Source organism: Carassius carassius, chromosome 23 (genome assembly GCF_963082965.1).
Source record: "Carassius carassius chromosome 23, fCarCar2.1, whole genome shotgun sequence".
Classification (NCBI taxonomy): domain Eukaryota; kingdom Metazoa; phylum Chordata; class Actinopteri; order Cypriniformes; family Cyprinidae; genus Carassius; species Carassius carassius.
The window spans coordinates 22303001-22324718 of NC_081777.1; the positions used below are offsets into that span (position 1 = coordinate 22303001).

Below are 21718 nucleotides of genomic sequence, written 5' to 3' on the forward strand. Positions count from 1 at the left end.
TTCCTTTCGTAAGAGTGTGCATTTGTGTATGAGAAGTTTGTTTGTATTTTTTTTCTTTTTGTGAGAGAAGAGGCATTGACCTAGAATGGAAGCATTAGTCAAAAAGGTGTATAATCTAGCAAATGCACACATGAACAAAAAAGAACTTTGACCATCTTTCGGAAACTAGTGTACTACTAGCCAGCTACTTGCTAGCCAGCTACTAGCCAGTTCAAGTAGATTTCTAAAAACGAACAGCAAAACCTGTACACTCAAACTGGGGCTAACGATTTCAGCAGCTTTCAGTCCATAATGGCGGCCGCGCCTCCGCAGCGCCATCTACAGACTGTTACCCACACAACAGAGTTTCGCCGCTTGGGCTTCTATACTCTTTGGTTGAACAAAAGCTTTGGATATCATGATATAATCATAATATGACTATTTTAGCATTATTTATGCATTAATCACACAGGTATATCTTTTAGACAGTCACTTGTTCTCTACACTGTCTAGTGGTGCTCACATGCTGTTGTAAACATCTGGATGGGTTTAGTCAAAGAATACTATAAAAGAACCTAATGGGCTCTCCTAACATTTTGAGAGTCTGATTAAGAGTGCTTTTAGATGTGCCCCACATCAATGAGTTCCATCTGTGATTTATGTGAGTTAACTTTACATTATCATTATTATTTATTTTTTAACTTTGGGCATTGTTTAGGCAATGTGCAAAATTTGTACATGTCTTCTGAACAGATTGATGTGTTGAGGTGTTACCTGCAAGTAGCTTTAATACCCCAAAAAACTGGAGGCTTTGAGCTTGGTTGTGTATCACAGAAGTCTTCCTTTTATGTATTGTAATTAATGGCAGTCATCTAATACAAAACATACATTAGGACAGTGCACAATATGTTTAGTATGTGATGCATAAAAAAGTCATAATAAATAATGTTCTTGAGAAATACTCTTGGATGCCCTTCTGAGCATCCATTGCTTTCAAGCTGACACTGAAGGTTTTATTAGATCAGGCAGTTGAATAAAAGAACAATCCCCTCTAATGGCACCATAGACACTGACAAATGCACACAATGATATGATAATATCAGCTCAGAAGTTTAATGTTGTGCAAATCATCTGAGAAGCAGGGTGTGTGTTTTGTGTGCTAGACTCGAAACATGTATTACATTTGCAATGAATTAGGCTTCCTGGTGCTATAAAGTTGACACCTGCCAGTTCAAACATCACCATATGCTGGTGAGGACAGTACAGCACGGCAGGTAATTGGGGGACAGATAGAAACTTTTAACTTTTGCTCTCTCTCGCTCACTCTCTCTCTCTCTAGCTCTACAGATTAGGGTATATCTATACATAAAAAGCATAATTATTAATAGCATGAATAATATTTAAAATTCCATAGACTTTGATGTGTCTCCAAACATTCTCTTTTATGGTCATGCACTTCCTATGTTTTTCCACATGGCGTCGCTACTGCGCTCCGTGCAGTATGTCATAATATAGTGCGGGTGCTTGATATGCTTATAGTAAAAAAAACAACGAAATATCAACAATTGTAAACATATGAAAATATGAATATAATATATATTAAATGGTATCACAGAAGAATAATATGAATACATATTTAAAATAAAAATATTATTAATATTTAGACCAAAATAAAAATAAATATATTAAAAAACTAAATATACTGTAAAATATTAATAATTATTATGTATTATTTTCTTGTCTTTCCATTTATTAAAAAAAAAAAAAAACTGGCTATGCGTTCTCTATTAGACTAACTGAGACTTGTCATGGCACTTGTACTGTATACTGTTGTTGTTCTCTTGTTGACCTGACTACTTCTATTGTTCTCATTTGTAAGTCGCTTTGGATAAAAGCGTCTGCTAAATGATTAAATGTAAATTATTATAACTATAAATTTTTAACTATATTAATAATAATAATAATAAATGTTCTTTGTTTAAAAAGCAAGCGTAACTGAAAATGTGGTAAAATGATTGTGTGTGTATTTGTTGTTTTAAAAAAAACTATAAATATAAACAAGAGGTTAGAGAGTCGGACTTGCAATCGAAAGGTTGTGAGTTCGAGTCCCGGGCCGGCAGGAATTGTAGGTGGGGGGAGTGCATGTACAGTTCTCTCTCCACCTTCAATACCACGACTTAGGTGCCCTTGAGCAAGGCATTGAACCCCCAACTGCTCCCCGGGCGCCGCAGCATAAATGGCTGCCCACTGCTCCGGGTGTGTGTTCACAGTGTGTGTGTGTGTTCACTGCTCTGTGTGTGTGCACTTCGGATGGGTTAAATGCAGAGCACGAATTCTGAGTATGGGTCACCATACTTGGCTGAATGTCACGTCCCTTTCAAATTATACCATAAGATTAAATATAATATAAATATAATATTAAGAATTTTAAAAAACATCCAAATAAAACTATTTTAAAATAAAATCTAGATGTCTGAAAGCTTAAAATAGCTTAATGGACAAATAAGCATAGATAATCTAAATAAACAAACAAATACAAAATATAATAAAATATATTTCTCTCTCTCTCTCTCTCTATATATATATATATATATATATATATATATATATATATATATATATATATATATATATATATATATATATATATATATATATATATATATATAATAAAATAAATAACAACAAGTTAATGACAATATTTTTTTTAAATCTAAGAACATTATCATTTATATTTACCAACATTATTATAAAATATGTCCTGACATTATCATTTATAGTTATTTTAACGATACAAAATAAAATCTAATATATATATATATATTAAATCTAAATATTTTTATGTACAGCTGCATCGTCTTTTAGTGTATTTTATATTATATAATACAGATGATGGGAATGACTCCGGACCATGGACAGATCAGATCTGCGGCACTTTTTTTAATGTGTTTTATGCGCATGCGTGCTGAAGTGCGCGTGACATGTTCTTTAGAATGCTAGAACTGTGGAGTTGAGAAGAAAATAAATGAACAGTTTAATCGAAACCATGCACTTTCCTCATTGCGTGTTGAATTGATAAAGTAAGTCAAGTCGTTTAGTTTATGAGGCTAAAAAAGAAATAACGCTTAACGAGATCAATTGCTTGTAACTGTTTTTATTTCCGCTAGCATGTTTGCTAAATGAGCTTGAGTCTGCACGGTATATTATTTTAACCGACACGGTTTCACATTAGAAAATGTCAGTAAAATAACAGTTTAGAAGATGCATTATTTACATGTATATTAAAGGTCTGAATAAAACTCGATAACTCATGGAAAGCGAGCGTAATTTCCAAGAAAAGCAACAGCAGCCTTTAAAGCACAGGAGATCAGGAACATGATGTCCACCTGAACCAAACAGCAAGCACGATCACAAATTCCATCTTACTGGCTGTACAGTTAATTTCAACATTGTTTAAATGTAAATTGTGGTTCATAAAAAGCAATAAATGTTTGCTTCTTAATTCTGAGCTCATGTTCTGTAACAGAGTAAACTAAAGAGATTTCCCTTTGTTTTGTATGCAGTAATGCTGTAGAAACACTCGTCCACTATGCTGAGTCGCCTTCAGGAGCTCAAGAAGGAAGAGGAGACTCTTCTGAAAATAAAAGTCATGCTGCAAGATCAGCTCAACAGACTTAAGGTAATAACAGTCGTGCAAAAAAAATGTCATTGTGGTCTCTGTGCATAAAAGTGCTCTCTGTATTTGTTTACGTTCATCAGTTTGAGGAAGGGACCCTGAGGTCAATGATAAATGCCCAGTCTGAAGAAAGCCCAAATGAAGCCCCTGCCCCTGAGGTAAATAAACTCACCATTATTCGGAACTGGTGATTTACATTAAAGAAGTAGTACTCTTAATCATATTATATAATAATAAAAGTAATGGTAAGTATAATAATATTTTGTGCTCCTATTTTCTATTAACCTATTATTTTTTTGTTGAATATTTTTTCATGAAACACTAGGCAGAATTTCAAAGTTTGCCTTTCATACAACAAATGTGAAAGGTTATTTATACTGCAAAACTCCATAATGGAAAAAAGCATCATAAATTCACATTTGTGGTCAATACCTTTAAATTTGCTGCATTTGTATTGGTCACATGACACAATCAGGTTAGAACAATATGAGATAACATTTTGATGAAGTTTTCAGATTACACTACCATTCAAAACTTTGGGATCTTTTTTTTTTTTTTTTTGTTGAAAGAAATAAGGAGACAATTGATCAAAAGTGATATTGAAGATATAATGTTTGAAAAATATATATTTCAATCTTTTTTGAACTTCTATTCATCAAAGAATCCTTAAAAAATGTATCATGGTTTCCACAAAGATATTAAAGGGTTAGTTTGCCCAATTTGCAAAATTATGTCATTAATAACTTACCCTCATGTCGTTCCAAACCCGTAAGACCTCCGTTTATTTTTGGAACACAGTTTTAAGATATTTTAGATTTAGTCTGAGAGCTCTTAGTCCCTCCATTGAAGCTGTGTGTACAGTATACTGTCCATGTCCAGAAAGGTAAGAAAACATCATCAAAGTAGTCCATGTGATATCAGAGGGTCAGTTAGAATTTGTTGAAGCATCAAAAATACATTTTGGTCCAAAAATAGCAAAAACTACGACTTTATTCAGCATTGTCTTCTCTTCTGTGTCTGTTATAAGACAGTTCAAAACAAAGCAGTTTGTCATATCCGGTTCGCGAACGAATCATTCGATGTAACCGGATCTTTTTGAAACAGTTCAACAAATCGAACTGAATCGTTTTAAACGGTTCGCATCTCCAATACGCATTAATCCGCAAATGACTTAAGCTGTTAATTTTTTTTAATGTGGCTGACACTTCCTCAGAGTTCAAACAAACCAATATTCATTCAGTAATTCATTTACTCAAACAGTACTCTGACTGAACTGCTGTGAAGAGAGAGATGAACACCGAGCCGAGCCAGATAATGACTCGTTCACGAGTCAAGAACCGTTTCTGTCAGACGCGTCCGATTCGAGAACCGAGGAGCTGATGATTCTGTGCATGTGTGATTCAGCATGAAGCAAACCGACACACATAGCGTCTGAACCGAACTGTTTCTTTTGGTCATTGATTCTGAACTGATTCTGTGCTAATGTTATGAGCCCAGGTAAACCAAAGGCTTGCAGTCATTGCCAATGACGCCATTACGTCGAGCGCAAAAGAACCGGTGAACCCTTTTCTTCAACCGGTTTATTGAATCGAGCTGTCAGAAAGAATTACTGGTGATCCAAAAACCGATGCAACCGGTTCTTGACTCGTGAACGAGTCATTATCTGGCTCGGCTCGGTGTTCATCTCTCTCTTCACAGCAGTTCAGTCAGAGTACTGTTTGAGTAAATGAATTACTCCGGATATTGGTTTGTTTTAACTCAGAGGGAGTGTCAGCCACATTAAACAAGTTAACAGCTTAAGTCATTTGTGGATTAATGCGTATTGGAGACGCGAACCGCTTAAAAATAATTCAGTTCAATTTGGTGAACTGTTTCAAAAAGATCTGGTTACATTGAATGATTCGTTTGCAAACCGGATATGACAAACTGCTTTGTTTTGAAATGCCTTATAACAGACACAGAAGAGAAGACAATGCTGAATAAAGTCGTATTTTTTTTTTTTTTTTTTTTGCTATTTTTGGACCAAAATGTATTTTCTATGCTTCAAAAAATTCTAAATGACCCTCTGATGTCACATGGACTACTTTGATGATGTTTTTCTTACCTTTCTGGACATGGACAGTAGACCGTACACACAGCTTCAATGGAGGGACTGAGAGCTCTCGGACTAAATCTAAAATATCTTAAACTGTGTTCCGAAGATAAATGGAGGTCTTACTGGTTTGGAACGACATGAGGGTGAGTTATTAATGACATAATTTTCATTTTTGGGTGAACTATCCCTTTAAGCTATTTTCAACATTATTGATAATATGACAAGTTTCTAGAGCACCAAATCAGCATATTAGCAGAGGTGGAAAGAGTACAAAAATATTCTACTCAAGTAAAAGTACCATTACATTAATGAAATTTTACTTAAGTACAAGTAAAAGTACCAGTCTAAAAATCTACTCAAGTAAAAGTAAAAAGTAGCTCATTTAAAATTTACTCAGAGTAAAAATTACTTAGTTACATTTTAACAGTGGGAGGGAGGCAAAAATGGGACAGGCCAAGGGTGTCAAACTCAGTTCCTGGAGGGCCACAGTCCTGCACAGTTTAGATATAACCCTAATTAAACACACCTGATCCAGCTAATCTAATCATATAGGTTTATTTGAAAACTACATGATATGTGTGCTGGAGCAGGATTAGAACTAAACTCTGCAGGGCTATGGCCCTCCAGGAACTGAGTTTGACACCCCTGGGATAGGTCTATTAATCTCAAACTAGTTGTTTTTAATTAAAGGAATCAGTTATTTAGAATAATAACAAATTTGGGCTGTTACCAGGCAAATCAGTATCAACAAACTCATCTTTTAATGCAGAGGAAATGCAGAAGATTCATTGGAAGTGGCATTTAGATGTATTACACTATTTAGTGCAGGACAAGAATGCATTTAACCTGCAGTTACAAATGCATGAATAATGTTTTGATATACAAGACATAAAATGTTGAATACTCATTTGAAATGATAAGAAATTAATTATTTAAAAAAAATCAAAAGATACTTTAAATGTGAAATTAAAATGGCCAGTATGTGTCAGCAAGTCACTGTTAATAAGTGAGTCATTGCGATTGAACCGAATCATTTAAACGGTTGATTCATTCAGGAACGAAACACTGTCACGTTGCTCAGAGACGCAAAACTGTGCTTTGGTGGCTGTGTTTGGAATTATTTTCTGTTGTAGAAATAGAGCTAAAAAGGCAATATGGTGTCTAAAGCACAAGTCTCTTAATTAACTTGTTTACTGAACTGTTATATATATATGTATGTATATATTCATGATGATTTTTGGAGGAAAAGACGGCCTTCTTTGTGTGATTTTGATTTAATATATGAAATTACATAAATATGTGAATTTTCTGCCCCTATATCTTCAATTTTGTGATCATTCTAAATGCATTTTAGGAGACTGAATCACACAGTGAAAGAACGCACTATAAATGCGCACGCACATCATTAAAACAAAAAACATGATATTATCGCAGATGATATATATAGCACACTCCTCACCACTGTCTTTTTGGCTAATTTGTGCAAAACCTCTTGCTAAAATGTCAAAGCTTCATTTTAACCACCAATGCAACGATGCAATTATTTAGCTTACCTCTACATTCTAGCGAAGGTTTGATGTCTTGTCGAGATTTTATAAGCTGCTAGTTTGGTCTTCCTAGGCAAGTACAGCTTACACTGCATAATAGAGCATACATATGGCCAGGGGTTCACTTCATTTCCTTCGAGTTCAACTTCAGAATATGACGGGGTTTCGTTTTCAGCGGTGTCTGCACCACTAACGCCTGTTATGACCGTCTGCACCTTTCTTGTGATTTTAGCGCCAGTTTGCCCTCCTGCCCATTATTTACTGACGTAGTTTCCAGGGAGCGTTTTTTTTTTTTTTTACTCAGTAATTATTGTGATTTAAAATGTAGCAAGTACAATAATTTAAACAAAATATACTTAAGTAAAAGTAAAATTACAGATTTAAAAAATTACTTTAAAAAGTATTAGTACACAAAAAAGCTACTCAATTACAGTAACGCGAGTAAATGTAATTCGTTACTTTCCACCTCTGCATATTAGGATCATGTGACACTGAAGAGAGGAATAATGGCTGCTAAAAATTCAGCTTTGCCATCACAGGAATAACTTACATTTTAAAACATATAATAATAATAGAAAACTGTTCTTTTAAATGACAACAATATTTCACAATATTAATGTTTTTACTGTATTTTCAATGAAATGAAGCCTGGGTGAGCATAAGAGACTTTCTTCAGAATTATTAAAGCTATTCTTTTAAAAACAATTTAAGTGAAGACAATTAAGATGTTTCTCTTGACAAATTATGATGCTTATATTTGTTGTGCGCAGGTGGAAGTCAACCTAGATGATGAGACTGAGATCAACCAGACCAAATTAGTATTAGGTGCTCAAACAGACTATGACATGGAAGAAGAAGAGGAGGAGGAGGAAGAGGACGATGATGAGGATGATGATGCAGATGGAGACCTTGATATGGTGCTAGAAGATGAGGAAGATGAAGATGACTACTGACTGTGCCTGCAATGACGGTGTTATCATTTACTCCTGTGTTTGGGTGTGTAGTCTGCACATTTGGCATGCTGATAGAGACTACATCAGTCTCTCTGTCTTAGATTGGTGTTGCTTTAGATAAACCGTTGGTTCACCCATCTTTAAAATCCTCCAAAAGTATGTGTAGCACAAATACAACTCCTCCTATTACTGTGCTGTTGGCCAAGCCTGCACTTTATGTATTTTTTAAATACATATAAATTAAAGATTGCACCAGTTCTGTTTCATGGTGTTCACCGAGTTTATGCTGTACTATATAGGCTTTATTTAATATTGTATTGCTTTCAGATTGAATGCATTATGATTAAGAAGCTGATGATAAGTATTATGTATGTACATGTTCATGTTGTGAGGTAATTGCAGAGGTACTTTTTCTATTTGGAGTGAGTGTGTGTACTAGGTTGTGTATGCATGGGAATGACAATTGTTCTAGCTGAGCCAGTATTCTAACTTTTTTTGTACTTCATGTGCAGCATTGTTGATGTACAGAGAGTTCCTATGTTTTCTTAGAGACCGATTTTAAAGAAGGTGCTCAGCGTAATTGCATTTTAAAACACTTCAACTTAGCACTGTTTCTTTAACAGAGCGATGCAGGTTGTTTAGTTAGGTGTTTTGGTGTTGCCTTGTTGTAAGTGTATGATGTGTGAATGAGAATTTTAATACACAGCTAGGTACATGCTAATAAAGGCGAGTATGATGACCAGATATGATGACAGATGTATTTCCTCTTTTGGCCAGTATTATTAATATAATAAATTACAGTTTCTGTGACGGCAGACTTCAGCCCCCTCCCAACCACAGCTGCATAAACCTGCAATGCAGTAAAAACATTACAAGCATTCAGTATTCTCCAAAAAGCGGTTAACAGTGTACTTCACCTTCACAAAAAGTGGGGCACATCTGGAGACAAACGATAATAGATTTTTATATTCTTATAACTGAATGTTTAATATTTATATGTTCTTAAAGTGCTAAACATAATGTTTTAGAAATAAGTATGTATATCCTTCTATTTATTGTGCAAAATAAATGCTAATATTTAACATTTTGTTTTTTTATATAGAAAGCAAGGTTACATTTTAACAATACTACACTTCACAAAAAGAGCAGGGTCTGGAGAAAAATGATGCAACAACAGTATATATATAAATATAGATAGTACTCTAATAACTTTAAGAATGTTTAATATTTATATATTCTAAGTGCAAAATAGATTTTAGAAATAATTTATGTATATTCTGATATATAATGCAAAATCTATTTTAAAAGTTAAATTTTCTTATTCATAATTATTTAATGCTATTTTATTTCTATTATTTTATAATGAAAGCATGCTTGTAGACAATTACTTTTTCACATGTTTTATTAAACTTTAACAATAAATTACACTTGCATTGTGCAATTTAAAAAAAAAAAAATTTTTACAAATTTTTATCTGTACATTTTTCATTAATTATACTATTTTATATAGAAAGCAAGGTTTGTGGATACATAAGTTTTTTACATTTGTAATTAATATTTTTTATTTCCTCCATTAATTGTGCAGTAAGTGGATCACGCAGTCACAATAACTCAATAACGTAAAAGTCAGAGTAAGACCTGAAACCTGTTGTATAATATTCGGGTCAGTTTATCCCACTTGTCATTGTTGTAGTAAACACAAGCGTATCAGCCTCTCCAACATTAACTTTGCTTACAGAGTGAAACCCTTGTTTGTGGGAGATCTGTCCACCATTGCAAAATGTGATCACAGTCCATTGACCCTCAATAGGGAGGCTTTTGGGTCTACAGTGGGGTCATGGGACCACCTTTAGTACAGCACAGTGCTTTGCCACCCAAGCAAAACAGTAACAGACTCTGTATGGCAACCTTCAAACTTCCAAACTGGATGTGATATCAAGGTGTGGGATAGTTTTCATCGATTTTAAAGGCAGTTCCTTCTGGAATCAATGCAAATTCTGAGAAAGGTATGTTCAAATATGAAAATGAGTGTGAAAATGCAATTTTCTAGATGTTGGGAAAAGGTTTTGGTCATTCATTACTGGGCAAACTGCATTGTGTTTAGTAACAGCGATTAATGGTGTCTATTGAAAAGGTAACCTACTTTCAAATCAGGAGAGCGTGGTACTGATGTGAGTCACTGAGCTGGAGCTGAGATCTGGAATATGATGCTGTCACACCGTGTTGGACGAGCCTGTCATGTGCTTGTGCTGGTGTTGTGTCTGTCTGCGGCTGAGGACTTCGACTGGTCAGCGAACAACCACGACTCCTTCTATTATGGCACTTTTCCAAATGGTATGATGCCACCATTACTAAATGGATTCCTTTCTCAGATATTGTAGACTTTGGGAAATGAACTATCTGCATGAATATTGATGATGAAAATGAAATACGTTAACTGACAAATAATACTTAACGTAAAATAATTTTTAAGACCATTTCACTTCATTTGTCAGGATTTTCGTGGGGCGCAGGCAGTTCAGCCTATCAAACAGAAGGAGCCTGGGACAAAGATGGGAAAGGACTGAGCATATGGGATGTGTTCACTCATAAGAAGGGAAAGACGTTCTTGAATGATACTGGAGACTCTTCTTGTGAGGGATACTACAAATTCAAGGTGACCATGCTGGTTTTTGCTATGACATTGAATATGAAATACCCCAGCTTAAATGCAACAACATTTTTCTTCATTTTCTCATATAGGGTGACATTTCATTGATAAAAGAGCTGAATCTGAATCATTATCGGTTTTCCATCTCCTGGCCTAGGATCATGCCAACTGGAATCAGGTGTAAGTATCCATACTGCTAACTAGGTAGGACTTTTATATATTTCCAAAATATTTGACCTCCAATTTTGTGTATTTGCAGCTGACCATGTGAATGAGAAAGGAGTGAAGTACTATAGTGCTCTTATTGATGAGCTGCTTGAACACAATATCACTCCTATTGTGACCCTTTATCATTGGGACCTGCCACAGGTGTGTATTCCTGAATATATCCAATAGGCCTACTAGTAGCGCTATTTAAAATATTATTTTCTTATTTAGTTAACCTCTCTGGAACGTTTTGATGAATAATTTTAAATAGCATATTTTATTTGAACTAAAACAAAGCTGTGAGGCAGCAGACTAATGGGCTGTAATGCTTTTGACTTTTTGCTCGTTCAGTTAACGCAACGTTGTGTAATGGAATTACTACAGAAATAAAACAATAACTGTGGAAAATGTGTGTTAAAAAATAGTCGTGATATTGTGATTCATATTTACTGCTGCACGACGAAATGCTGCTAGTGAAATCCAAAAATCCATCGAGAGTTTCACGTGAGAGCGGAACAATTCCCCGCGTAAATTTAGCAACGGTTTTAAGTTGGATGTGGTTTAAGTCCGTGTACCTTCGAATAATTCCTTTATTCGTTAATAAGTTGCTTTGTTAGAATGTGATTTCTGTGTGTACATTGCTTTATATATGTTTATATCGCATACATCCTTACATATTAACTTTAACTGCTTTCTTGCACACATAAAGTCAGAGTTTTGCTAAAGTGGCAGCGCCTTCAGATAACAAACAGATCAACTGTCCATCACAGCCTCCTCTTCATTTTCTAAACCAACAAGAGCCAATTCGATTCATTTTACATTTACTCAACCTTCTCAACATTATTTTTTAACAATATCTGTCAAGATTTGTCAAGTAAAAAGTTGAATACACATTTAATGAATTTCATGCATCCACTGTATTGACTGCAGTAATAATGGATTAGTCTGTAACCTTTTTAGGAAGGTTTTATCATTCATCATTTTGTCTGTTCATTTGGACAGGTTTTGCAGGAGAAATATGGTGGATGGCAGAACATCAGTATGATTAATTATTTCAACGACTTTGCCAATCTTTGCTTTGAACGCTATGGGGACCGTGTCAAATACTGGATAACTTTTAATAACCCATGGGTACGCTCACTCTATTCATATAATAACAGCAAATTAAAGATATATGTAAAGGATGAGCTTATTAATGCTCACTATCTGTCAGTCAGTGGCAGTGGAAGGATATGAAACTGGAGAACATGCTCCAGGACTGAAGCTCAGGGGCACTGGGGCCTACAGAGCAGCTCACCACATCATTAAGGTAACACTTAACTTCCTTGATGTGATATTGTACCATAGTATTTGAGAAGGGAGTTATTGTACATACTGTTTGTGTTGGTTTACTGACAGGCACATGCTAAGGTTTGGCACACTTACGATACTCAGTGGCGAAACAAACAAAGAGGTATGAGCTTACCAGTATCTATAAGTTTATTAAAAATCACACCCTCTGAACCCTCTGGCTACTTTCTTCTCTAGGTATGGTGGGCATTTCACTGTCCGGGGACTGGGGAGAGCCTGTGGACATCACTAACCAGAAGGACATTGAGGCTGCAGAGAGATATGTACAGTTTTACCTAGGCTGGTTTGCTACACCCATCTTTCATGGAGATTATCCTCAAGTGATGAAGGATTTCATAGGTACTGTTGCTAAGTAGATGTTGAATATGTGAGGTTAAGAATGTTGCAATCCGGCATATTAATAACAATTTTGTATCCAAGGGAGGAAAAGTGCACAGCAGGGTTTGGGAACGTCTCGCCTTCCCACCTTTTCTTCTCAGGAGAAGAGTTACATCAAAGGCACCTCTGATTTCCTAGGTGTGGGACACTTCACCACACGCTACATAACCCAAAAGAGCTATCCTTTCAACCGTGGCTCCACCTACTTCTCAGACCGGGATGTAGCAGAGCTAGTCGACCCACGTTGGCCTGATCCTGGTTCAGACTGGCTCTACTCAGTACCTTGGGGCTTCCGCCGTCTACTCAACTTTATTAAGGTGCACAAAGGCTGTCATTGTTTATAGGGCACCGTTTCACATCATTTCCTCATGCTGAATCTTTGATCTTGTTTAATAATATAATGTCTCTGTGACAGTGTCATGTCATGAATTGATAACTTTTGATTTGTGCTCTTTGATTTTCTAAAGACTCAATATGGGAACCCCATGATCTTCATCACTGAGAATGGGGTCTCGGAGAAGATGATGTGCACAGAACTGTGTGATGACTGGAGGATACAGTATTACAAGGGTTACATCAACGAGATGCTCAAAGGTAACCAGCCTCCTTCTGAGGATCTTTTAAAGAATGTTTAAACTGTTTTTGTCCATTTGATGGAAGTCAGTGGGGTACAAAACAATATTGGACCTTTAGCTGTATGGAGAAAAAAAAAAGTACAATTATACTGTATTTGTTTTTAACCTGCAGCTATCAGGGATGGAGTGAATGTAAAGGGCTACACCGCTTGGTCCCTTCTGGACAAGTTTGAGTGGGATGAGGGCTATTCAGAGAGGTTCGGCCTGTACTATGTGGACTTCAGGAGCAAAAATAAGCCTCGCTACCCCAAGGCCTCTGTTCAGTTCTACAAACGCATCATTAAGTCTAATGGATTTCCTAATCAGAGAGAGGTATCTCTTTTGTCGAAATAAGATTACATTATGATTTACTAAAAAAAAAAAAAAAAAGAAGGAATGAAAGACATAATTACCTAGTCGAGATATATAAAAGTAACATTTCCTTCTTATCTTTTATGTTCTAATATAAAATGTCAGTTTTATATATAGCAATGACTAACTAAACCATAAATACACACACACACACGTGTATATATATATATATATATATATATATATATATATATAAAACTGTGGAGGAAACCAAATCACATAACACACACTCATAGTTAAATAATAAAAGCCATTTTTAAGGAAAGTGGTGTTTACTTGATTAACATTTTGAATGAACTTATTCTGCTCCAGATTATTTGACAGCTGTCTTTTAGTACTATCTGGATTAGAGTATCTGTTTTGGTATTGAAACATGCTATTTAGAGTCAAATAAAAATGTTTGTGGAGTCAAGCATTTCCAATTAAATAGCGGTTTAGGGTGAACACGCCAACAAACTCATTTGGTTATCTACCAACAAAACCATCTTGGAGAACCGCCAAGATTAGGATGTAATTACCATATAAATGGTATTTTCTAATGATTTTTCAGTTTTCTTATATTGAACAAACTGTAGTTGCCTTGGACATGTTACAAATGTTTATTTTAAATTATACAAAACCATTTAAACCATTTTATATGTAAAGGTTTACATCAACTATGTGTTAAAGGTGGTGTAATTAACTGAGTTAAACAGTCAAGTTAAAATACAATATAAAAAGACATTTTACAGAACAGAATCTTGAAACCAGTGCCCATCTGCGCAAGCATCTACCTGTAAGAGAACAGTATGAATAAATGAGACAATGACTATGCTCTGAATCATCATCATCATCGGCAGGTTGAGAACTGGAAAACGAAGGCTACAGAGACTTGCTCCACCAGCAATCAGCTCCTGGCTGCAGGTCAGTGGATTATTGATTTGAACTTAGTTGAAAAACCGGGGAAAACAAGGAAACATTCCATTTGTTGATCATAGACTAAAAGAAATCATGTAGCCTTTAATCAAGAACAAATTCAATGGGAACAAATTCCTCTTGAACAGTACATGAGAACATTCCTTGTCTTCATCTGCATCTCCACTGTTTTATTATGCTATCCTCATTTGTGGTTTGACTAGGTTTCTACTTTAGCCATTAGTATCCATAGGGACTGTGTGCTTGCCATGAGAATGGATTGACAAAGACTTTTGGGGAGGTCTGCAACAGAGACTGAGCCTTATCCTCAAACGGGATTTTTCTATGTTTGTCCCTCCTGCTAGAAGCAAATCCAAGGAAAAGAAAGATCATGTAGAAATGCCAAAGGTTTGGCCAGTGCATAATAAAGTTTAGACACTAGGGCACATATAGAAGTAACTTGATCTTTACTTTTCAGCCTGAAAACTTCTCACAAAGACTTTAAAAACCTCACAATGATTGTGTGGGTGTAGTTGGATAAAAAGAACATTAAGCAACTCCAGTTCTGGTCGTCTCTGTTCTTGGGAAACTGAAATGTCTCAAAGTCTTCAGGGGCCATATTCTACAAGCTTCTGTGAATGATGCTATAATGGCTCCACAGTACATATATTCTTAATTAAATGTCACCATAAAGAATTAACCAGATCAGCTATTGGAGCACAGCAAAGCCTCATTTCATTAGGACAAGCTATAATAGAGTGCAAAAGTGCACACCCACTTTTCATGGCCTTGGTTCTGAAAGTTATGTTTCCCATTAATTTTCCTTTCTTTCATTTTAAAAAGAGATATAGGCTATGAACCAAATCAATCAGCAAAAATGCAACTCATAACATTACAAACTTGATTGGAAACAAAAAGTACTTGAACATTCTGCAAAAAGACAAAGGCATAAGACTCTGTACTTGATGGAAAGAACAGTTTTTTTTTTTAATGTTTACAAGCTATCATTAAATATCACTGATTTCTTTTTGTAATGAATGGAAGTTTTTTTAATTATAGTAAATGACATACTATGTTGTCAAGGTTTAATCTGGTGCAGTTTCATAAATCACAATGACTTACTTCTTATGGACTGGTGACCAGGAATTCAGTCAACATAAACTTGATGAACTGTCTGCCGCTTTGATGAGAGCTTGCTTTACTGAAGTTTGATTATCAACAAATAATCATCTGATTATCAAGATTTGGAAATCTTTTTAATCAGAAACTAAAAATGTTGCCTTTGCTAATACTCTAAATACTATTTTGATTAATTAAACTGAAATACTGTATGTGCTGCATAATCTTCAATTAAACAGCCAATATAAGTATAAATCTAAAAGGATGCTTGATGATGCTGCCCTTTTGTTAAAACCCAGTTGACTGTGCTGCTTTATTGTGAGCTAACACAACGGCCCTCAAAGGGTTAATGTGTCTTACTCCTATTTTAAGATTATTTCTCTCTCTTCATTAGAGGAACAGAGGAATACGGCTGCCAATATTCTAAGACTTATTCATGGTAAGCCATCACATACACACAATAGCTTGAAGAGAACTATATTAACCCTTTGAGTGCTCTGTTACGCAAAAGCAGTGTGAAACTGGGCTACGCTATTATGTTTGGTCTGATAAACATGTTTTTTGTATATATTTCAGATCCTTTAACCAGCCACATGGAGATGGTGACCGAGGTTGTGGTTCCCACAGTGTGCACCCTCTGCATTTTGATCAGCGCTGTCTTTCTCATGTTCCTACTCCGCAAACGAAACTAGCTGACTTTTTTTTTTTTTTTTTTAAAGAAACACACTGAATTTGGCTCTTGTTTCTTAGTTAATACTATTTGCATTAAGGAGTTTACGGACACTATGCTGAATTTAAATGATATAGGCAAATAGTCAATTGCTTTTGGAAATTACTTATCTCTATGTGGACTAAATTAGTTGTCTTAAACCCTGTTGAAGCTTTAACTTCTGCAAACTGAAGTGGTTGCATAAACAATACAGCTCACAAGTTTGGGGTCTGTATGATTTTTTTTTAAAGAAATTAATATTTTAATTCAGCAAGGATACATTAAATGGATCAAAAGTGATAAGAAATTTTTTTTTAAAATACTATAAGGATTTTTTTCATATAAATGCTTTTCTTTTGTACTTTCTATTAATCAAAAAATCCTGAAAAATTTACATAAATATTAAACAGTTGTTTCATAATACAGTTTTTGACTGCATCAATCAAATAAATGTAGAACCGGTGATCATGACAAAAAAATTTTAATAATGACCCCAGACTCCTGAACAATATTGTGCATCAACAAATTAAAACCATTGCATAAAAAAATAAATAAATAAAAACTAATAAATATGGTATTTGAGATTTGAAATGACATTCTCAGTGAGTTAATTTCTATGATATGGAGTCTTACCGTTGTTAAGTGAAGCTGATGAGACTACAGCTCACCATGGTCCTGTAGTAAAACATCTTCTCACTTTCTCCATTCGCAGACTCATCTAGGGGTACATCTGCATGTGTGTGTGACCAGATCATTGAAACAAATGACATTTTTAAATTAACTCAACAACATAAGACAAAACGAGAACAGCAAATGAAAAAAAAAAAAAAAACAGCTAGTGACTTCACCTAAATCAAAAGTAATGTGGTCTACTAGAGGCTTGTCGCTGAGATAAAGTGCTGTCTTGACTTCCTTTGACCCCTGTCCACTGGACACCTGCATGGCCCAAGAGAAAGGTTGTTCCCTGAGAGAATAAACAAATATTAATTCATACTTACATACATCATTATTCTGTTTAATAAATCTTACATCAACTGGAACAATTATACAGAGAATATGACAGCTCATAAAAATACTCACTTCTCATAAAAATAGCTAATAAGCGCAGGCTTAATTTGCAGCTGGAAGACATGGTCCTCATCATAATTGGAAGTTTTGTAGTATTGCAAACAGGACCTGAAATCAAATATCATGGTAAGAAACATGAAAAAACTAATTTCAGTAGTTACATTTTACATCTGTTTAATACTCTTGCTATGCACCATCCCCAATGCAATCAAGGGATCTTCAGTGCTCTCTGAAGGTCAGAAAAATACTTTCTCCAAATCATAATTTCTTGTGAAACAAATGGTACGATATATTATTTCTCTACATTATGAATCATTTGATTAATACATAATTTCCGGAAAGGGCAGGCCAGGAAGCTCACTGAGTGAAAAGGAAGAGGCGATCATGAGGAAGACTGAGGAAAGTGCTGCAGGTGCCCAGGATCTCCAGCAGATGGTGCAGTTTCCTCACTCTTATCACCTGCTCCTGCAGGTCCACCTCTGTGTCCAAGTAATACCTCTAGAAATCACAAATAAAATGTAGAAACAACCCCAGTACATGCTAGTATTCATCTAAAAATCATAGAAAAATAAAGTAAAAAGTAGTTTTCTACCAAATAGTTGAGAGTTGTAAGTTCCTTTCCTAAAAAAGAATAACATCAGAATTAAGTCTAAAATCTGCTTCTCAAAGTGCATCTAAAAACTAACATTTTTGTAGGTAATGAAGAGATGGAGTGAAATGTAAACCAAAAAAACAGCTAGATTTGAAATTTGAAAATGCACGTACCAACAAGGTAGTTGATAAAGTCTTTCCTGATCTTGTCCAGGCCGAGCTCTAGCAGCATATTGGCGGGTGTGAGACCAGTGAGAGGCATGGCGTCTATCTGCTGCTGGTACGACTGCAGGATCAGCTTACTGAGAGTGCTATTGCTGTCTTTGTGGATCTAAGAAAAACAATACTCTCATTTAGATACTTTTTAAATAATAATGCTGAAGAAAAAGGTTAAAAATGTTAGATCATGTTCTTTAGTGCATTTAAAGACATGAAGCTGCACATACCCATGGTTTGATTTTACCAAGTTTCACTGCTTTGACAACAATTCTCAGACATTCTGTTACGTCTTGATATGAAGTTACACCTATGAGAAAAAAAAATAATTTGGTTCCAGTAAAGATGTTTTGCTGTATTTTCTGAAAATTCCCAAGGGTAACGTTTACTCTTTCTCATCTTCTCCCACAGTTGTTCTGTAAAGTCCAGGTCTCCTCTCTCAATCACCATTGAGCTGAAGGCTGCTATAGCATCTGTCTTAGCTTTTTGTTTCTGTTATAAAAGATCAAGTGTATAGTTAAAACATAAATAACATTTCCATCGTTTACTCATTCATTCATTCCAAATCTGTATGAATCTTTCTTTAGTGGAAACACAAAATGAGAATTTACCTGAGAATATATAATAAAAGTAAATAAAGAAATGTGCTGTTAATGTTATATTATTAATTTACCTCGGATGCTTTGCCAGTGTGTCCTGGTGCTCCTTGTCCAATATTTTCAAGCTCTAAAACAAGGGAGAAAAATTGCTTCATAAACTAGCAAATGATCTCCCTCAAACTGCAGATGCTACACTTAAAAGGACTGACCATCAGCACCATTTGTATTTATTTATGGCTTATTGCTATGTATACAGAATATACAGTACACAAATTAATCAGCAAAGCTGCAATACCTTCAATGAGTGCTCTGGTCAGGTCCACTGCAGACTGAGTCTCTATTGGTTCCAACCATTCAGTTTCTCCTGTTCTCAAACCTTCTGCTAAAGCCTAGTCAAATGTTTTAAAACAAAAACAAATGCTGATGGCATGAAAATTATTATAATTACATATTAACAATATAATACATATATACACTGATAAACATGTCTATCTAGAATAAGTCAAGTTTTCTGATAGCAAGTTTTTTTTTATTTATGATTTATTACAGAAAAAATTTATTGTTAACTATAAGTTATTTTAAATACTTTTCATTAATTGAAAAAAAAAAGCTGAAACAAAATATAAAATTTAACTTAAAATTAAAGTTAAAATTACATACATTTAATTGAAATACTAAAATGACAACAGTTAACATAACTAAAATTAAATTAAAAGTTAAATATACAGGTTTTAAAACAAATGACAAAAGCAAATAATTTTTTTTTTTACAAAAACCCTTTATGACACCTGAAAATCTAAAAACAAAAAAACCAAATAGTATATAAATAACATTTAAATTACACTGTATAGGAAACATTATTTATTTCCAACACTTACCAGAAGGAACTCCATCTCTTTATAGGTCTGATACAATGGACTCCTCATGTCTCCAACTGCGACTTTGATATTCTGTTAATAGGAAAAAAAGCTACAGAACCTAAAGAGGCAGTATGATCAAAACTTGGACTGAATCAAAGGCAACTGATGCTGACCAGAGATGCTTTAGAAGACAACGGAGGACACTCCAATACTTTCTCCACATTATTCCATGTAAGACTCGCTATTACACTGCTCTGGGACTCAAACATCATGCTCTCCTCTTTTAAGGAGCAAAACAGGTTGTACTGTGCATAGCCTTTTGTCGCCACCTGAAAAAAGTAACAATAAAAATCATAATACTCTTAACAGACAACTAATAGTAAGAAACCTATAGAAGCTAAATGACAAAAAAATATTACTGTAGAAGCATGGTGTCTTTTCTCATGCTCTTGTTTAAGCTCATCCACTGTGGTGAAAGAGGTTTCATCTCCTGTTGGTCCTGCAGAACATTGGGAAAGGTTTTGTCTCTCTTTATGGGTACTTATCCCTTTGAATAATGCATGAGTAACAAATAAGCGCTACTACCTTTGCAGGTGACTGTATACAGTTTGACACCACTGGTTTTGTTCCCACTATAGACGGTTTCTACTCCAAGCCAGGCAGTGGCACATGGGTCCAATTTGTCACAACGGACCCATAGAGGGTGTAGAGTCCCTGGGGCTTCCACCTGGGGCATGTTGGGGTTTTGAGCCATGGTGTACCAAGACATTAGCTGCCTAGCAAATGAAACGGAGTGAAAATAATTCTTTATCATAGTGCTCAGCTTTTGTGAGGGAGAAAAGAATCATTCAATTGTACTATATTGCAACAAGCAACTCCTTTCACCTTGCTTTCATGACAGAGAGCGGCTGAGGCCCTAGATGTTGCTCCACTTTAAAAAGAGTTTCTTCAACAACACTGGTGTCAGCTGTAGTTTCTGTAGCTTCTGGTTCACACTTTGGTTGCTTTTCATTAAATAAGTTCACATGTTTTGTAATGGTTAGGGTGAATAAGAATAGCACATACTATGTATATGAGACCACCATAAACTAACTTACTGCTTTCTCACAGACAAAGATAGGCTGATTTCCACTGAGTATGTCGTGCAAAAGTTCTTCCCTCTCCACCAGTAGAACTGAAATATCATCCTGAAATAAATAAACAAATAACTTGTTCAACTTTTCCATACGCAAGAATAAACATCTTTTCTATTCATCTGCACATTTTAGTTTTACCATATACGTGCAGTTCTCTTTATTTTCATCTTGACACGACCTAAAACAAGCAAGAAAAGAAAATATAAGATAAACATATGAATTACAGATAACAAAACATGACATATGCCAGTTATTCAAGTTCAGTCAATCGTAATAAAAAAGAAAGTTACAATAACTCACTTCAGAAATTTAACAAACGCGTTGGCCTCCGAAACTATTTTTGATCCCATTCCCCTCGTTTTAAAACAAAATATATATTTAATTACCAAATTTTATCCGTTTGAATTAAGAACTTACAGGATTCAAAGCTATTTGATTTCTGCGCGCCTAATATACGTCACGAGGGTTACGACGCATGCGTCCTTTTGCGACGCCTATTCTTGTTAGAAATATAATGTTCAACAAAAAGTTTTTTTTTATTCACTTATTTTTGCAATATTATTTTAAACTAAGATAAAACTAATGAAATACTAAAAAATATCCAAACATTTCTAAATATTTAAATGAATTACTGAAAGTAGATCCATATGACCCATCCGCCAGCTTCCACTTATATAGTGCCGAAACATATTGGCACGATTATTA

The 21718-nt window shown here is 34.9% G+C and overlaps 3 protein-coding genes across 8 annotated transcripts; 2 read left to right on the forward strand and 1 right to left on the reverse strand.

Annotated features, from left to right (window-relative positions):
• The first annotated feature begins 2919 nt into the window (after positions 1 to 2919).
• snapc5 (small nuclear RNA activating complex, polypeptide 5) lies at positions 2920 to 8990 on the forward strand. 2 transcript variants are annotated; one of them, XM_059506546.1, is made up of 4 exons: positions 2920 to 3059; positions 3543 to 3658; positions 3739 to 3813; positions 8068 to 8990. In XM_059506546.1, exons 2-4 carry the CDS (start codon positions 3569 to 3571, stop codon positions 8248 to 8250), a joined length of 348 nt encoding a protein of 115 aa, XP_059362529.1. In that variant the 5' UTR covers positions 2920 to 3059; positions 3543 to 3568; the 3' UTR covers positions 8251 to 8990. The 2 variants fall into 2 exon arrangements, with proteins under 2 accessions (XP_059362529.1, XP_059362530.1); XM_059506547.1 differs by lacking the exon at positions 2920 to 3059 and adding an exon at positions 3198 to 3438.
• A 1105-nt stretch (positions 8991 to 10095) lies between these two features.
• Positions 10096 to 16547, forward strand: lctlb (lactase-like b). Of its 3 annotated transcripts, XM_059506549.1 has the most exons (15): positions 10096 to 10256; positions 10405 to 10584; positions 10746 to 10906; positions 10993 to 11080; positions 11160 to 11269; positions 12110 to 12238; positions 12321 to 12416; positions 12506 to 12560; positions 12635 to 12796; positions 12878 to 13152; positions 13303 to 13429; positions 13583 to 13782; positions 14661 to 14724; positions 16229 to 16273; positions 16411 to 16547. In XM_059506549.1, exons 2-15 carry the CDS (start codon positions 10455 to 10457, stop codon positions 16524 to 16526), a joined length of 1758 nt encoding a protein of 585 aa, XP_059362532.1. In that variant the 5' UTR covers positions 10096 to 10256; positions 10405 to 10454; the 3' UTR covers positions 16527 to 16547. The 3 variants fall into 3 exon arrangements, with proteins under 3 accessions (XP_059362532.1, XP_059362534.1, XP_059362533.1); XM_059506551.1 differs by lacking the exon at positions 10405 to 10584; XM_059506550.1 differs by lacking the exon at positions 16229 to 16273 and having other exon boundaries at positions 16411 to 16542.
• On the reverse strand, positions 14397 to 21476 carry zwilch (zwilch kinetochore protein). 3 transcript variants are annotated; one of them, XM_059506552.1, is made up of 19 exons: positions 21314 to 21476; positions 21152 to 21191; positions 20975 to 21064; positions 20763 to 20881; positions 20463 to 20653; positions 20297 to 20376; positions 20051 to 20206; positions 19896 to 19967; positions 19313 to 19406; positions 19092 to 19144; positions 18808 to 18910; positions 18649 to 18728; positions 18377 to 18533; positions 18204 to 18232; positions 17973 to 18109; positions 17624 to 17719; positions 17392 to 17507; positions 17177 to 17273; positions 14397 to 14594 (listed from the first exon to the last, which is right to left on the reverse strand). In XM_059506552.1, exons 1-18 carry the CDS (start codon positions 21361 to 21363, stop codon positions 17182 to 17184), a joined length of 1755 nt encoding a protein of 584 aa, XP_059362535.1. In that variant the 5' UTR covers positions 21364 to 21476; the 3' UTR covers positions 14397 to 14594; positions 17177 to 17181. The 3 variants fall into 3 exon arrangements, with proteins under 3 accessions (XP_059362535.1, XP_059362536.1, XP_059362537.1); XM_059506553.1 differs by lacking the exon at positions 14397 to 14594 and adding an exon at positions 14644 to 14746; XM_059506554.1 differs by lacking the exon at positions 14397 to 14594 and adding an exon at positions 14793 to 15076.
• Between the last annotated feature and the right edge of the window lie 242 nt (positions 21477 to 21718).

Bases quoted from the DNA above. Each gene is read 5' to 3' on its own strand.
- snapc5 (XM_059506546.1), top strand. From the start codon at position 3,569: ATGCTGAGTCGCCTTCAGGAGCTCAAGAAGGAAGAGGAGACTCTTCTG. The intron at 3,659-3,738 runs GTAATAACAGTC...TACGTTCATCAG, and splicing joins ATCAGCTCAACAGACTTAAG to TTTGAGGAAGGGACCCTGAG. The intron at 3,814-8,067 runs GTAAATAAACTC...TGTTGTGCGCAG, and splicing joins ATGAAGCCCCTGCCCCTGAG to GTGGAAGTCAACCTAGATGA.
- lctlb (XM_059506549.1), top strand. From the start codon at position 10,455: ATGATGCTGTCACACCGTGTTGGACGAGCCTGTCATGTGCTTGTGCTG. The intron at 11,081-11,159 runs GTAAGTATCCAT...GTGTATTTGCAG, and splicing joins CATGCCAACTGGAATCAGGT to CTGACCATGTGAATGAGAAA. The intron at 12,561-12,634 runs GTATGAGCTTAC...TTTCTTCTCTAG, and splicing joins GTGGCGAAACAAACAAAGAG to GTATGGTGGGCATTTCACTG.
- zwilch (XM_059506552.1), bottom strand. From the start codon at position 21,363: ATGGGATCAAAAATAGTTTCGGAGGCCAACGCGTTTGTTAAATTTCTG. The intron at 20,654-20,762 runs GTGAAAGGAGTT...TTCATTTGCTAG, and splicing joins CTCTCTGTCATGAAAGCAAG to GCAGCTAATGTCTTGGTACA. The intron at 20,377-20,462 runs GTAGTAGCGCTT...AATGTTCTGCAG, and splicing joins GTATACAGTCACCTGCAAAG to GACCAACAGGAGATGAAACC.